We start from the raw sequence: 15,920 nt of genomic DNA on the forward strand, positions 1-15,920 counted from the left end.
GCCAGTTCAATTGTGAAAATTCATACTTTTTTTATTTTTTATGCAATTCAATGAGTAGATGAGCTCAAGTTTAAATTCTTAAAAGCACGTTTATTGTAACAAGAATTGTTATGTATTAATACTTCAGTTTTCAATAAAGATTGACTTGTGTTGCTTATTGTGGTTTCTTTCCTACTGTCTTTGGTGACATCCTTCCAGAAAACATTCTGTGCTGGAGAGCAGTATGGTGCATTTAAACTCTTCAAGCTGATGGAATCTGGTGATTGATGGAAGCAAAGCAAAATGTTGAAATGGGATGAGTGCCTTTGCTCAGTAAGGTTTTCTGATTCCTAACACAACACAGTGTCCAAGGCGCCCCAGTGGGGAATAAAGCTGCCCTAGGTTGTCCTGTCTGAGAGTGTGGTAAAGATGTTCAACCCTGCCTTGTTCCCTTTTGAGACATTTCTGGGGTTTGAGAGGTTTTATTTTATAGCTTAAAACAAAGGAAATGGAACAGATGTAAAACTTGACAATACTCGAGCATTTGCTTCATACCAAAGCCGTGCTGTTTGATTGGAGAGGTGACAGCCCTGAGCAGAAAGCTGTTAGAAATCAGTGTCTTGAGTGTTCCCCAGAAGGAAAGGAGCTGAGTAGGTGTGAAGTGTGGGTAATTATCCTATTTCTTTACTGTGTGGGTGGTTGTAAAGCTCCGGGGGAACAACTAAGCTGCTTGAACTAACTGGCTATTTTCATTTATTGTAGGTCTCCAAAAATAACAATAACTTACCTGATAACCTTCTGGAAAAAAGCAACACGTGGAAGAGGAAGGTGCAACGTGACTGCATCAATCTGCAGGAATAGTGTTTCATTGTCAGGATTATTGCTACAGGTAGATTTAAGTAGTTGAGCTTCTAAAATTGTAGCTGAGCACAAGGGATGCCATGGACAGAATTTTTTTTTCAGTGTGTTTTTCCTCAAGCTAATTGTTGGTCAGTTATCCTGGGATTGCTTTCATGTTACAGGTAGATAGGTTTGGGAGTGTTTTTTGCAGAGCACTGCAGCTGATGAAAATTCATAATCCTCCACCAGTGGGTTGCTGAAATCTGGGATGCTATAAAGGGAAAAGCTGTTCTTCAGAATGGTGCTGATCACTCCCAGGCTAGAAGGGTTCTGATGTAGCTGTTCTCCTGGGAGTCTGCTGCTCTGAAACCTGACCTTGTACTGGATTCAGCACCTGCAAGGACGTGGTGCTCAGCTCCTCAGTCTCTGGTGGTTCTAAATGTATCCATGGAACTGCCAAAATGGTGGGTCAGTAATGGTTTGACTTCTCCCTCTTGCCAGATGGATTTTGCAGTGGCAGTGTAATTAATGTGTGTTACCCTCCCCTCAGTGACAGGTGGCTCCACTTGCTGTGGAGATAAGAACTCCCTCATTTAGGGCAGCTCTGAACACCTGAGAACAACCAGAGCCCCTCCAGGAAGTGTCTGCTCAGTGATTGGTAGAAATCAGGCAAGAAATTCTGAGTTTCAAGTTTTCCTGTAACTTAATTATGGGCAAAACCAAAACTTGCTGTTTCTAACATCTTGTTTTAAATTCCAAACTCTGTGGCTTGCTGTAAACAAAGTCAGGTAACAGAAAGTTTCATTGATGAGCTCCCTTGGAATCAGGAATGATGTACTTACTTAGATGGGATTTTTTTGTGTAGGAAATGTCAGCGGTGCTGAATTGCATGGATGAAATGTCTGACTGGTGTGTAGGAGGCTAAGTGCACTCCAGGATTTTATTTTAGTATCCATCAGGCTATTAGCTATCCTGTCTTTATCATCCAGAATAGAATGGAGGCCATGTGATGACTTTAGGTTTGTGATGTTTATTTTAAACAGCAGCCAGAAGCCTGTGGCAGCTGTGGGAAGCTGGGCTGTGTCCCAGGGAGAATTGCAGATGCAGAGGGGAGACTGTTGGTACAGGAACCCCACTTGTAGTCCTTGGTGGGCTAAGAGATCCTTCCAATCCAAGTGTGACTGAAGGAACTTGACAATGAGCAGCTCAGCTGGCAACTTAAATTACCACAGCTGGGCCTTCATTTTTGGGCTATAGTAATCTACTTTGTAGTGTTTCACAATAGCTTTTTCTTTTCTGGGCAAGAGAGGTAAAATATGTGGGCAAATTGATGCTTCAGACAGGGGAAGGGGAACACACCTTCCCCAAGTTTTGCTTTTGCCAGCCTTGTAGGAATTGTAATCATGTGAAGTGCCCAGCTGAGCTCAAATGCAGCTCCCTCAGCTTCAGTGAACTCGTGGCTGTATTTGGGGATAAGGTTTTTCTTGATGGTGTGATATGGATAGCAAGTATATTATTTCAGGTTACTGGAGGTTAAAGAAAAAAGCCATAAATTATTATCCAGCCTGTGGGTAATGGGTGGGTGCTGCTTAGGAGAAAAGGGAAGGAAGTAGGTGTGGAAGGGTAGAAGGAGCTTGTAAGCAGAATGCTGTTCCATAGCTGCTCTATAATCAGTGGTTAATGCTTTTTGGGAGGATTACACAATGATGCAAGACTTCAAGTTGATAGCTTGTTTATTTCCCATCTCACAAGTGTAAATGTAGGCAGTCACACACAAAGGTACACAGCTCTGGGGTCAGTAGCACAGGTATTTCATTTGCACAGGCTGTGAACAGGGAGCTGCTTTGGTAGCAAACTTGTGCAAAGAGAAGCTCAGGACGTGGGGAGAGGAGGGGTGTAGTTGCAGGGGGAAAGATGCCAGGAATGTTGAGCAAAAAGAACAAGCAGCCTGCATTTTTCCTAGAAGTGCCAGCACTGCCAAAGCCATGGGATTTGAGTCATGGAGCTTGCTAAGGACATGTGTGAGACACATGGGAGAAATAAGGTGTGAGGTGTTCATGGCAAGGCAGGGCAGCTGGATTGCTGTGAGGCTGGGAAGGAGCACCCTTGGCTTCTGCAGAGCCTGCAGCCTGGCACTGGAAAGGAGGAGGCTCCACGCTGCTGCCCTGAGCTGTGGTCCCTGGAGGCATTTCTGTCTGCTACCAGCTCACGCTGCTGGCTGCACCTTGCACCGCCTCACTGACAGCAGCTGCGCTGGTGGGGCACTGCAGCCTGAAGATTGATTCCTCCCCACACTGTCCAGCTGAAAGAGCACCACTGTGTCTTCAGGGGCTTAAAATCAGCTGAAAACACTTGTGATTTTTTCAGTTCATTTTTATCCACTATCAAAGTTCTTATTCTTTAACCCATTACTTACCTGAAGACCTGAGCCTCAGCTTTGCTTGGGCTGGGAGCTCTGGGACAGGAGTTCCTGTGGGGGCTGGTACAGGACATTCTGGTTGATATTTTGTGTTGTACCAGTGTGGTGCTGCTGCTGTCAGTAGCAGTGGTGAGTCCTCCCCTGTGGTAGAGAACGTGAGCAGCACAGCAGGCACAGGCTGAGGCTCCAGCATTTAATGAGGTGTGAGCAGTTCCCTCCTTAAAGCTTGAGCAGTTGCTGTTGTACCATACTCACTGTCAGGTGGGCTTTGCAATGCCCATAGCCCTCATGAGCAGGTACGTGGTGGAACTCGACAGGAGAATGAAAACAACTGAAGTAGTAACAGTGAAGAAGGAATCAGCACTTGCTGGATGCTGCCCCACCTGCCAGGTGCTGCCAGCTCAGAGTCTGGGAGGGGAGTGCTGCAAACTTGTTCAAAACACTGGTGGCTGCAAACCAGTCTTGCCACAGACTTCTTCAATGATGCTGTTACATGAAGGTGTGATTCACTGCAGTAAATCTGGAGGAGCACAGCCTGATATTTTGACACATCAGGTGAAAGGCCTTTTCGTTTAAAAAAGCTAATTTCTGTCATTCTGGCATCCCAAGAAATGAAGTGTTCTCAGTGTGAAGCTGAGATTCTTTTGTTACTGGCAGGTGCCTGGATTCTGAGTTATCCCTGTTGGTGACCTGGTTTTCAGGAGGTTTTGGGAAGCTCTTGGGACACCCAGGTGCAGATGGTTGGCACATGGTTGGCTCCTGGATGGCAGAGCAGTGTCCTGCACAGTGGGAATCTCCTGCAGTGCACGTGGTGAGCCAAGGACTCTGCTGGACACAGAGGGGGCTCCTCTGAGCTGACACCCCCCTGTCCTTCAGGGAATGGGCAAATCAGGAGAGACAGTAAAGGCTGCCTTGGGGGAACTCTTCTCCCCATGGGAACTGACCTAGTTCTCACTTTGAGTTAGCACAAAGACAGTTTGTGCTGGTTCTGATGCTATTAGAACTCTTAACAGTGTATACACCCACAGTGTCTGAATCAGATATTCTAAACTAATAGTTTAAAATAGATTTTTTTTCCTTTTTTTTTTTTTGGTCACAGCACAGACTATGTTATTTAGTAGCCACTGGTTCACTGAACTGGTAGCTTCAGGAAATCATCTTTCATTTTGACATCCTTTACATAATGCTGTGTTTTACTTGACCAAATGAAATCTGGGCAGATTTAGATAATTAAGAATCATGGCTGTTTTCACAAGAAGCTTCCTAAATGGATATCTACAGAAGGAGAGGAACAAATAGAACCAACACCCTTAAAAAACACCCCAAACCACCCCTGACTCAATCTTTTTGTCCTTTTCATGTACCTCCATGCAGAACTGTTTTTCTGAGCAATTCAGCTGATTCTACCCTAAAATCCAGAAGGGTTGGTGTTGTTCAGACTCACACCAGGAACTTCAGTTTGTTTTGTACACAAGTCTGCATTTCTGGCCCCTGTTGAAGGTTCAGCTCCAGAGAAAAGTTCCTGATATCTCACAGCTCTGATTCTTCATGGTTCAATTGGACACTTCTTGTCCATTTAGCCCAGAGATCTTGTCAGAGCTGTCCTTGGCCAGCCAGAACCCCATTCTCCCAGGTTTAGCTGATGCCCTTGGGATCTGCTCTCTTTGCACAGCCCAGCCCAGCTGAACTGAGGGTTCACCCCAGTGCTGCCCATTGCCAGAGCTGTGGGAGCCACTCCAGCCCAAATGCAGGTGCAACAGGGAAATCTGGGCTGGGTTAATCTGTTACTATCTCACACACAGCTACACTTTGCCATTTAATGAGTAACTTGGGGGATGAGATGACTCTGAGTGTCTGATCACTTAAACATGAGGAGGTTACACCTGATCTGTGACAGTTTGTTCAGGAAACACCGAGGGCTATGGTGAGAGTTGGGAGGTGGTGCTGCTGTTAAAGTAATGATGGTATTTTGGGATGAATCCTCTTCAGAGCAGTCTGTGGGGTGGGCATGTTGAGCACAATGGGTTTGTGGGTTTGAGCCTTACCTGTTTTCTGTGCTGCTGCTGCAACTCCACCACTTTGTGTGAGCAGCTTTTTTACCTGATCTCAGTCTTGCATAGGCAATTGGATCCTAGCTCCAAATGTGGTGTGCAAGACTAGAATCCAAACTGAGGACACTTTTTAGAAAGAGTCCAGTGGAGAGTAGAATTCTTCCAGAAGTAATTAACTGCCCAGTGACTGGGATGCTGTCTGGCCAGAGAAGTCTGGTTTGGCACTTCAGAAATGTCTGTAAAAAAGTGTCTCTGTAAATCCTTTGTGTGCACTGGTCAGAGGTGCAGCCAGTTCTGGAAGAGCTGATAAATGATGATTATTTCAACCACTGGATGCATATTGACTGTTCAGAGTATTGCTACACTGGCAAGTAGTATCAGCCAATTCCTGTGTGTGTTTCAGGGGGGAGGAAGGGCAGGGTTGTTGCACTTCACAGCTGCTGCACTCCAGGTCCTGTGCCACTGTCACCCCATTTCCCTTGGGAGAGAAGGTGAGGATTTCTACCAGAGTGCCTTCATTGTAGATGTAATGCTGAGTGTACTAAGCAACATTCTGCCTAAGACCAGATCAGACATTGCAGCCAGGGGAGCTCTGAACAGATGTCAGCACTTCCTTCACACTGGGGACAGAGTGCTTTTGAGAGGGATACAAAGAGCTTTGAGGAGAATCTCCATCCTTGAGTCAACCCAGATAGCAACTGGACCGGACTATGAGCAACCTGTCACAGCTGGCCATGCTCAGTGTGGGGTGTGATCCTGGATCTGTGCTGGGGAGAGGATTGTCCTCTGCCCCTCTACCCCCCTCCACTTACTACAAAGCTGATGATAAGCTCAGAAAATTGATAACATCAGTGCCAACAGCTTTTCTTCCTGGCCAATCAAAACAGACATGCCATGGATAAGGAAAGGAGGGTGCAGACACTTAGGGTAAACACAGAAATGACAATTGCCTTCTGGTGCTGGGTGGTGCTGGCTGCAGCTGGCTGACATAGCTCTGTGTGTGTGTCTGTGTGTCAGGGTCTCTTGGTCACCATCTCCCCCCGTGGGTGTCTGTGCACACCTGGCAGTGCCTCAGTGTGTCTCTGGGTGTCCTTCAGTGTCCCCATGTCTGTGTCTCTTGGTGTCTGTGTGTGTAAGTTGTGCTAATACTGCTGTAACTGCCTCATCTCAGTGACTTCTTAGAGAATACTTTAATTTTTTCTCCTTTTGCCCCCCTCTCCCCCCAGCATTGACCCAGTGTCCCCCCCAGAGCAGAGAGTGACCCCTCTGCTCGGTCCCTGTGTCCCCACAGCTGGGATGGCTGCTCTGGGGTCACCTCCTGGCAGGGCCCCTGTGGCTGAGCAGCCCCTGGTGGAGCTGCAGGAGAACAGTCCCCACAGCAGCTTTGGAAAGAAACAGCTTCACACAGATAGACGGGCTGGAGACAAACACAGGCTGAGAGTCACTTTTACAAGTTTCTTTATGAAATTAAATGTTGCCCCTGGTCTGGGGGGAAGATATAGTGCAAGAAGGACTTTGTACATGCTACTGAATTCAGATATCCCTGGATGACCAGACTTTGGTCAGCTACAGCATCAACAAACACTGGATTTCTGAGCTCTGCAGACAGTTAGTGCTCACTCACACTTGAGCTGGAATGAGCCAGTGTCTTCCTTCCACTGTCACAGGATGTCTCCTAATCTAGGGAATTCAGTCAGTATGGCTTCTAACTCTCACTATGGTAAGGCAAATCTTTCTTTTTGCTAACCAAGGTTTAAATTCATTCTTTTTGGCCACCATTTGAAACTTGGGTACTTAAAGTGAGGCTCTTTATGCCAAATTTAGGCCTTTATCAAGTGGTTTTCCATTTTTAAAAGTGTCAGTAACACTCCTTGAATTTGAGGGTCTGTGGGAGTTTTCATAACAATGACGTTGCAGAGTTGAACAGCAGACTCTGACTTCTGGGAGCTAGGTTTGCAAATATTGACCTTTCTTTAAAAAAAAAAAAAAGGAAAAGAAAAATTAAACAGACAAAACAGGCATCAAGTTAACAACATCTGACAAGAACAATTACAGACTTACAAAATACACAGTTCTGATTTTTACCATAAATAAACACATTACAAACAATGAGCATTTTCATTGGCCAGGAAATATGGCAGAATGATGGAGAGACGAGAATCTAAAGAATTGAATATGGTATTAATTAGGCACATTTTTCTCTAACTTATGTAACTCAAACCCACTAGAGAGATTCTTCGACTTGACTCATGCTGCAGGTTGGCACAGTTTAACGTGGGGCACCGCTCACCGGTGCTGCTGGGCTAAAGGAGGGAGGGAGGAGGTCACAGTGCAGTGCTCACTGTGCTCTGAGGGCCTGCAGAGGCTGCTGAGTTAGCTGGACACGTGGAGGAGGATCACAGCTCTGAGAAATGCAGGGCATGGGGTGGGCACAGCAGAAGGTTCATCCCTCCTCACCACGGACTCGGAGCTGTTGTGAACGCGGCAGCGGCCACGGGGCCGGCGGGTCCACGGGCTGCCCTGGCCTGTGGCAGCTGCCAGCCAGCAGTGTGGGCACAGCGGGAAGGAGTGAGTCCAGTACAGCTGACAAGGTAAATCTCTCGGGCTGCAGCCTGTCCAGCTCCCTGCTGTGTGCTCCTGGAGCTTTGCCCGCTGGGCAGGGCAGGGCTGGCACCGCTGCACGCAGCCTCACCTGGGAGCCAGCGGGTCAGCCGGGCTGCACAATAAATAGGGAAGGCAGGAGCACCTGTGCCATCCTCTGTGGGCACAGGGCTGGCTGAACCTGGGCTCCACCTGCCAGCAGGGAGGGATAAAGTGCTTTCTCAAAAGGGCTTCAGGCACAAACAGGGGCTGCCCTATTTCCGGAAGGGCGTCAGCCTGCTGATGTTCTGCCAGAAGTTCGAGGGCTTGCGCTTGGGCTCTGCCAGCATGAAGACCTGCTGCTGGGGGAGCGTGCTGGGCAGCGTGGGGTGCTTCTGCCGCAGCAGGAACTCGTAGTAGGGCCTGGTGACAGCTGCCAGGAGGAGGAGGAGAGGGGAAGATGTTAGTGTTTTGTGGAGACAAACACAACTCCACAGCTTTGTGGAAGTTGTAAAGCCGGGATGTTTATTACAGCTCTGAACACGTGGAGATTCCTCTCTCTAAAAGACATGCAGTACCTCTGGGAACTCTAGGGTTTTTTTATCTCTCTCTCAAATCCATATGTATGCAATTTCACAATAGGTTCATACATATTCATTTTTACAAATTTCGTGTGACATTTGCAGCCAGTTCTTCTTTCTCAGAAAGAATTCCTAGGTCAGGCTGACCTGCTCTCACAGCAGTCTCTGTCTCTCTGTCTCCCCCCTTAGCTCTGTCCTTGGGCTGAAGCACAGCCTTTCTCTGAGCTTAGGCTTTCTACGAGAACAGGCAGTCAGACTAAACAGCTAAGTTTTCAAACTACAGACTTAACTCAAAGATGTACATTTCACCTAAATCGAAATGGATTTCTACTCTGGAAAATTTCTACTCTGTCTCATTAGTCAAGCACAGCTCCTTTCCCCCACTCTACCACCTCCCCCAGTCCCCGTTAAAGCTGCAGGGCTGTGAATTGGGTTTGTCTCAGCGTACCCTTTCCTTCAATTTATCCTTACTTTCAGCCGTACCTTTTAGGATTAGAGCGCATGCGGAAGGCCCAGAAATGTGCTGCACAACTGTCAGGTGTTCTGCCAGCACGACAGCAGGGCTGGAGAGCTGCAGCTCATGACTGGTGACAAACTGAGCTGTGCTCTTGGCTGTGCTGGGAGAAGCAGCTGCTGTGCAAGTGCTGCTGGTGCCTGTCACAGCCTCCTGGGCTGGGTTTCTGACTAGGAATGGTCAGTGCCTGCGTGGAGGACAAGGCTGGTCTGTGCTGTCTCCCGAGGGCTTTGCTCTGTTGGCATGGTCTGGCCTCCTTCCAAACTTCCCCCCGTTTGCAGCCAAACCTTATTTCTGGCCCTTTTTGACATGTAGCCAAGCTTGCTTTCAGGAGATGTGGCTGGGCTTTGAGTGCTGGCTGTACCACCAAGAGGAAGTGGTTGCCTCTGCGGGCTCAGAGGAACCAAGTGACACCTCTTCCTCTGAGCAGAGGGAAGGGGAAGGTGCCAGCAACAGGGCTGTCTTCAGCCACAGTGCTGTGGGCACAGGGATCTTTATTTTGCTTGACTTCACTCTCCCCTGGCTGCTGCTGACTGTCCTTGTCTCTGGCAGGTTGAACCAAGAGCTCTGCCCAAGCACGGTCCCTACCCTGGCACCCTGCCCAGGTTTCAGAGCATCTTCCACAGGCAGGAACAGCCCCTGCTGCAGAGACCTCGGTGGCCCTCTGTGCACCATGGGGACACTACAAACCTTGCCTTTTGCCAAAGGGAATGCCACGCTGCTGGGAAAGCCTGGCTGCTAGGGAGAGGCTGTGCACTGGCCTAGAGCAGGAGCTGCTGGGTTTTGGCAGAGTGCTGATTATGTGCAAAGTGGCTCTCCTGGAGTTGGGAATGATCTCCTGACTCCAGCCATCTGAATCTACCAGGAACTGCAGTGCAAATTGTCACCATCTGGCCTTCTCAAGAGTTTGTTAATGTCACTTCATTGAAGCCTTTCCCATGTCGCAAATACAGAGCCACCCCCCATTCCCACAGTGCTCCTGTGCTCAGGTCTGACTCACCCTTGGGCTTCCCAGCATGGTGCTGCTTGCTGGCATTCAGCATTGCCTGCTTTTTCTGCACCTCCGTGATGGAAAACCCTGGAAGATGAAGCAGATTTGTGTCAGCAGCAGGTCATCATTTGGCACCTCAGGAGAAGACAGGGGTGGGCAGATGCCTGAGGTGAGAGGCCACCATTTCTGCCAAGGCTGGGGCGCAGCCTGCTCCCCCAGCCTGTGCTGGGCTGCACAGACCCCCCTGCAGGGTTTGCTGCCTGCCCTCAGCCCAGGCTGCACTGGGGGGAGAAGCACTGCAGGCCACAGGTGGCTGAGATCTTTCAGATCACACCAGGCTGAATTGAGAAGGATTTGGACAAAACAACACAAACCCTCTTGGACAGGGAGAACCCTTGACTGAAGCTGTTCTATGCTGCTCTGGACCCTGTATTTAATGTATTGACTACTTTGTCAGCCCTGCTTGAACTCCTGAAGACACATCAGCCTCCCTGAGGACAAACTGCAGTGATGGCTTATGGTGGTTTGCAGTTTTTTGATTGCACAGATTGATTCACAATGTGTCATTCAGCAGCCCAGAGCATGGGCTGGCTTTCCCACCCTTTCATTCCTCAGGCATTAGCCAATGGGTAAAAAAAGATGAAAAACCAAAAATAATAATAATGATTTAAAAACAAACAGTCTCCCAGCCTTGCTCTTTCCATACCTGTCTCCTGGTCGAGCTGCACCTGCCTCCTTTCATTCTCAAACGCCTTCAGCCAGCGCTGTTTCTGCTCAGGCTTTTTTGCACAGAACAAATGGACTTCCTCAGTGTCTCTGCAGTGCAGCTTGAATGCATTTTTCACACTGATATTGAAGTCCTTGTCTTTGCCATCTTCCACATCCAGGATTTCCATGTCATCCATGCTGATGCGACTCTTGTAGTACAGGATGTCCCTGCGCAGGAGGTCCTGCAAGAGAGATCACAGCACATGGAGCTGTTCTTGATGTGATGGCAATTTACCCTTCCTGCTATCATCAGAGTCCTGTCAGAAATCACACAGGGTGTGAGTCTGTGCAACTGCAGAGTGCTGAGCTGCTGGGGGCATGCAGGGAGCCACAGTGCTTGTTCTGCCTGGTGGCTGTGCTGGGGCCTCTCTGCTGCCTGAAGCTTGGGTGTTACACACGATCCCAAATCCTCATTAGGCCTCTGACAGAAAACACTATTTGAATCTTTCAGTTCCAGTTAAAAGCAAAAGTAATACTGATTACCTCTTGAGTTTTTGTTGACAATGAAAAGTAACTTTGAGGACAGTGATTTTCATACCTAATTTACCTGGAGCTACCTGCATGCTGTGGAATATGCAAAAAATAATTGGCACATTCAGTTCTGAAATTCCAGTGGAAGATACTGTTCATTGGCTCCAAGAGGGAAGATTTCTGTTATTACTCAGCTTATGAAAAAAGCTGTACTTACAGACTTAATGTGCTGTTAGCATGGCCTTACTGACTGCCAAGGCCACAGCTGTTCATCAAACCTGCAGTGTTTTCTGAATACAACACTAAGGTGGGAGTTCAGATGAAGAACAAGGTATTTAAAAGAACTTGTGTGACAATACTCATCACTGAGTTGTACAGAATAACCCCACACTAACCCCAGAAGCTGTGCAGTGCTTTCCTCTTGTGCTGTGAGGATTAGAGCAGTAGCTGATTGCTGTGCTCAGGTGCACAGAACACCCCAGGAGCTCAGAGGAAAGAATGCACAGAGTGCCAGGAGCACATGAGGCCAGCAGGAATTAAGGAAACAAAGGGGTGGAGAGGGGAGCTCACTTAAATCCACCAGCACAGCAGCAGCCAGAATTCATGGTTACCTTCTTGCAGCAGACAAGCTGGTGATCAAAGAGAAAGAACATCCTCTGTTGGCTCTTGGCTTGAGGGTGGGAGATTTTGGCTAATTCCCCAGAATAGATGAGTTCTGAGCTTCTGACTAGGACATCTTCTCCCTGGGAACAGCACAAAGAACAGGTTGGTCTCAGCCTCATCTGAAAGTGGGAGCCTGAATTCCTGCTGACAGAACTTGTGTGGGAATGAGAGAGAGCCTCTGTGCTGGAGGATAGTCCTTGGCACATCAGGCAGACGCTGTGCCCTGGCACCCGGGGGGGGAGCTGAATTTGATTAGAACAATAGTGTGTTACATTTCTAAAAAGCTCCTGTTCCATGGAGTCTGCTCAGGAAAGCTGCTCCATCCCAGACATAAAGGAGGCACATAAGCAGGGAGCTAAGAATTTAGCCTGACATCCTTGGGCAGAGAGACAGTGTGGGTTTATTGAGTCTAGGATTTAGAAAATTAGTATTTTGTTTCTTTTATTTATCTATTTTTTAAATGAGTCCACAGGGAACGTTGGTTTCCTCTATGACTATGCCAGAAGTTGCCTTTCTGCAACAATAATCTGGCTTGTTAAGAATTAAGGAGCAATTCTGCTCATCCTGAAAGTTTGAAGTCACTCAAGATAAAATGGGGAGCAAGAGAAAAATAATAAAATTCCACTAACCTACATGCTGATTTCATTCTGCAAGGAAAAACAGGGAAGCAAGAATCCCAGGGCACATGCAAAGGCAGCTGGTCTAGCTGGGTTATATGCCAGACCTGCTCAGCTGTACTAAAATATCATAACTGTTTAAATAAAAATCAGAGAGCTGAGGTGGGGCTAGACACTGAGATACCACTGTGGAGAGAAGCTGCTGGAAGGGCAGAAGAGGAACAGTGTGGAATTCCTTGGGCAGGGAGTCCCCACCTCCCAGTCCTCGATGGAGCTCTGCCACTGGGCGATCTTGTCGATGTTCTCCAGGCGCCGCTTGCGCTCGTTGATGAGCCGAGCCACGTTCTTCATGGCGTTCAGGGCAGCCTCCACGTCCTTGAAATCCCTGGGGACACACACAGGCCTCAGGGTACTATGGCAGGTTTTGAAAAATCCCTTCTCCAGGGAAGTTTCAGCTTCTCCTTGTTTTGCTGTTTTAGAATGTGATTTGGAGAATTGTTTACTCGGCATGTGAATTGTTTTAGTTTAATGACCAATCACAGCCAGCTGTGTTGGACTCTGAGGAGTCAGTCATGAACTTTCATGATCACTTTTTTGCTAGCCTTCTCTCTGTATCCTTTCCCTTTCTTTAGTATAGTTTTAGATAATATAATATAATATAATATAATATAATATAAAATAATAATCAGCCTTCTGAGAACTTACTTGGAGTCAAATTCTCATCTCTCACCTCGCCCTAAAGCCCTCACAACACCCCAGCCTTATGCTTGGCGGAATGGCACTGGGGTGCTGTACCTGCACTCCAGAGGAGAGCAGCCTGGCCCAGAGCTGGGATGGAAGCAGGATTCCACCTGCAGTCTGTCCCAGCTGTTCTGTCCCTGCTCCTGAGGCAGCTTCTCAGACACTCCTTGGTTTTCAGGCACAGATTTGATGTTGATTAGAACAATAGCATGTTACATTTTTTAAAATCTCCTTTTCCAGGGAGTCTGCTCAGGAAAGCTGCTCCATCCCAGACATCCCACCCCTTTATGTGTAAAGGAGGCACATAAGCAGGGAGCTAAGAATTTAGCCTGACATACTTGGGCAGAGAGACAGTGTGGGTTTACTGAGTCTGGTAACAAATCTAGGCCACCTCTGGGGAAGGGAAGGGGTAAGTAATCAACTTTAGCTACAGAGGTGTAAATAGGAATTGCTGGAACAACCTGCAGGTTCTCCCTTTCTTTCTGCAACATAACACAACTCATTGACAGTGCTGCTGTGCCATGCAGGGGCTGGTGTGTGGTGCAGAGCTGAAGCAGTCCAACAGTGACTGGCTGGTTTCAAACAGGGGCTGATGGTTTATCTGGCAGGGCAGCACAGAGGCTGAGCTGCCCTCCCCCACACACCATCTGTGGCCACCAGCCACTTCTGCTGAGTTCAGAGCTGCTGGGAAGGGGCTGAGCTGCACAACTTGGCTCTAAGGCAGCTCTCAAACATCTCTGCACTTCCTTAGGCAACAAGATGTGCTTAAAACCATTCTGGGAAGCACCAGGGCTGCAGTTAGGAAGGTGAAATTGAGTCAAACCACAATGGACCAATATCAGCACTTTCATGGAGATTTTTCATGTTTTCAGGTACTTAATTAAGTGACAGTTATTTGATCCAAAGGCAGTGCCCTCACCCTGAATGTGAGTGATGGATTTGGAGGCTTTGGAGCTGGCACTGATGGGGCACCAGGTGTGCACGGCCTGGCTGCTGCAGGGCACAACTTCCCACAGGGGAAGTGCAGCTGTATGGGCATCTTTGGGTGTGTTCAACCAATGCTTTTGGAGGCACAATTCTCAACACCACCACCAGAAACATGGACAGAAACCAGGAAAAATACAAGCTCCAAAGTGTGTATGTGCTGGTATTACAGATACATGAGCCAAATAAAATAGAAACAGCCATTATAAAGTGGACCTTGTAACTCTTGATCTGTGACAGGAAAGCAGAGTGCTGCTGTAGTGGAAAATTATGTAAATATACTTTTATCATGTACTTAGAATAAGTTATAAGTTAATATTATAAATATAAATATAATAAATAGAAATATATTTATATATTTATATATTTATAAATATAAAGAAATATAACATAAATAATATAAATATAAATATATAAAAGTATATTATGATATAGTGTTATATAAGTTATATTATATATTATGTAAATGTACTTAATAAAATTATATAAATATCCTTTTTTTCCTGGTTTCTACGAGGTGACCTGTAAGAATTGAGCTGGCTGCAGTTAGCCACTGCTCTCCATGCACTAAGTTTTCTTTTAAGTTAATGCTAACATTATATAAGTTATATTAATATATAATATTAGAAGTTATATGTAACTTATAATATACTATGTAAATATACTTTATAAAATTATATAAATACACTTTTTTTCCTGGTTTCTATGAGGTAACCTATAAGAATTGAGCTGGCTGCAGTTAGCCACTGCTGTCCATGCACGAAGTTATATTTTAAGTCAATATTATTATAATATTATATAAGTTATATTATTATATAATACTATAAGTTATATTATATAAAACTTATAATATACTTATACTATGTAAATATACTTTATAAAATTATATAAATACACTTTTTTCCTGCTTTCTATGAGGTAACCTGTAAGAACTGAGCTGGCTGCAGTTAGCAGTGCTCTCCATGCCCGAGCACATTTCCATGGGAGCATCCTGGCTCCTTCCCACCCTCACCTGTGCTGGGGGTTGGTGTACTTGAGCAGCTCGGCCAGCTGCAGGGGGTATTTGCAGATTTTCTGCACGGGGGTGAGCAGGAAGCCGTCCAGGGAGATGTCGATCATCTTCTGCAGCAGGCGGCACGCCTCGAAGAAGTAAACGTACTTGTTGACCTTGGCCAGGCGCGACAGCTCCAGGCACGCGTTGGGGTGGTTGTTGCAGTACTCGGAGTAGATCTGAAACTCTGTTTGCTGCAGGGCACAGGGAGGGGTTACTGCCTTGTCCCTCAGGCCATGCCCTGTCACAGACTCTAAATGGAGCTGTTTGGTCATTTGTGTCCTCCCCAGGCTCTCAAACCCAGAGATTCAAAGCTGGGGGCTGGCAAAGTGTGTCACAGCTTCATCTGAGAGACCAGACATTCCCACACACCCTGCTCCGGGCTCAGCTGAATGCTCTTAGTGCCCACACCAGCCACAGCTGATCCTTCACTGACCTCAGAATACCATTACTGTAAACTCAGGCCTGCTCGAGATTTTGGAGTCTTCCTGCATTTTCCCTGCGGTACCAAGAGCTGGCAGGGATTTCATTGTTCAGAGGATAAGGTGCTTTGAAAATGCTCTTTCCACAGCCACAAGAGCTAAAGGATATTTCTTTAGGAAGTGGTTGAGCAGGGCTGGGATAGAGGATGGTGGCGTTTAGTGGATCTTTTTAAAGAAAGCTTCGGTTC

The 15,920-nt window shown here is 47.0% G+C and overlaps 1 protein-coding gene across 4 annotated transcripts in view; it reads right to left on the reverse strand.

The window, feature by feature from the left end:
* Positions 1-5,434: 5,434 nt before the first annotated feature.
* ARHGEF4 (Rho guanine nucleotide exchange factor 4) overlaps positions 5,435-15,920 on the reverse strand; it is a 185,002-nt gene continuing 174,516 nt past the window's right edge. For all 4 annotated transcript variants that reach the window (XM_054282755.1, XM_054282756.1, XM_054282757.1 and 1 more), the window contains 6 exons: positions 15,212-15,444; positions 12,730-12,859; positions 11,806-11,937; positions 10,662-10,905; positions 9,965-10,042; positions 5,435-8,302 (listed from right to left, as the gene is read on the reverse strand). In XM_054282755.1, coding sequence (XP_054138730.1) covers positions 8,145-8,302; positions 9,965-10,042; positions 10,662-10,905; positions 11,806-11,937; positions 12,730-12,859; positions 15,212-15,444 — 975 coding nt within the window. In that variant the 3' untranslated portion in view covers positions 5,435-8,144. The remainder of the gene's footprint in view (positions 8,303-9,964; positions 10,043-10,661; positions 10,906-11,805; positions 11,938-12,729; positions 12,860-15,211; positions 15,445-15,920) is intronic.

Source organism: Melozone crissalis, unplaced genomic scaffold (genome assembly GCF_028551555.1).
Source record: "Melozone crissalis strain CALT ecotype California unplaced genomic scaffold, PUWL_Pcris_2 ptg000034l_1, whole genome shotgun sequence".
Classification (NCBI taxonomy): Eukaryota; Metazoa; Chordata; class Aves; order Passeriformes; family Passerellidae; genus Melozone; species Melozone crissalis.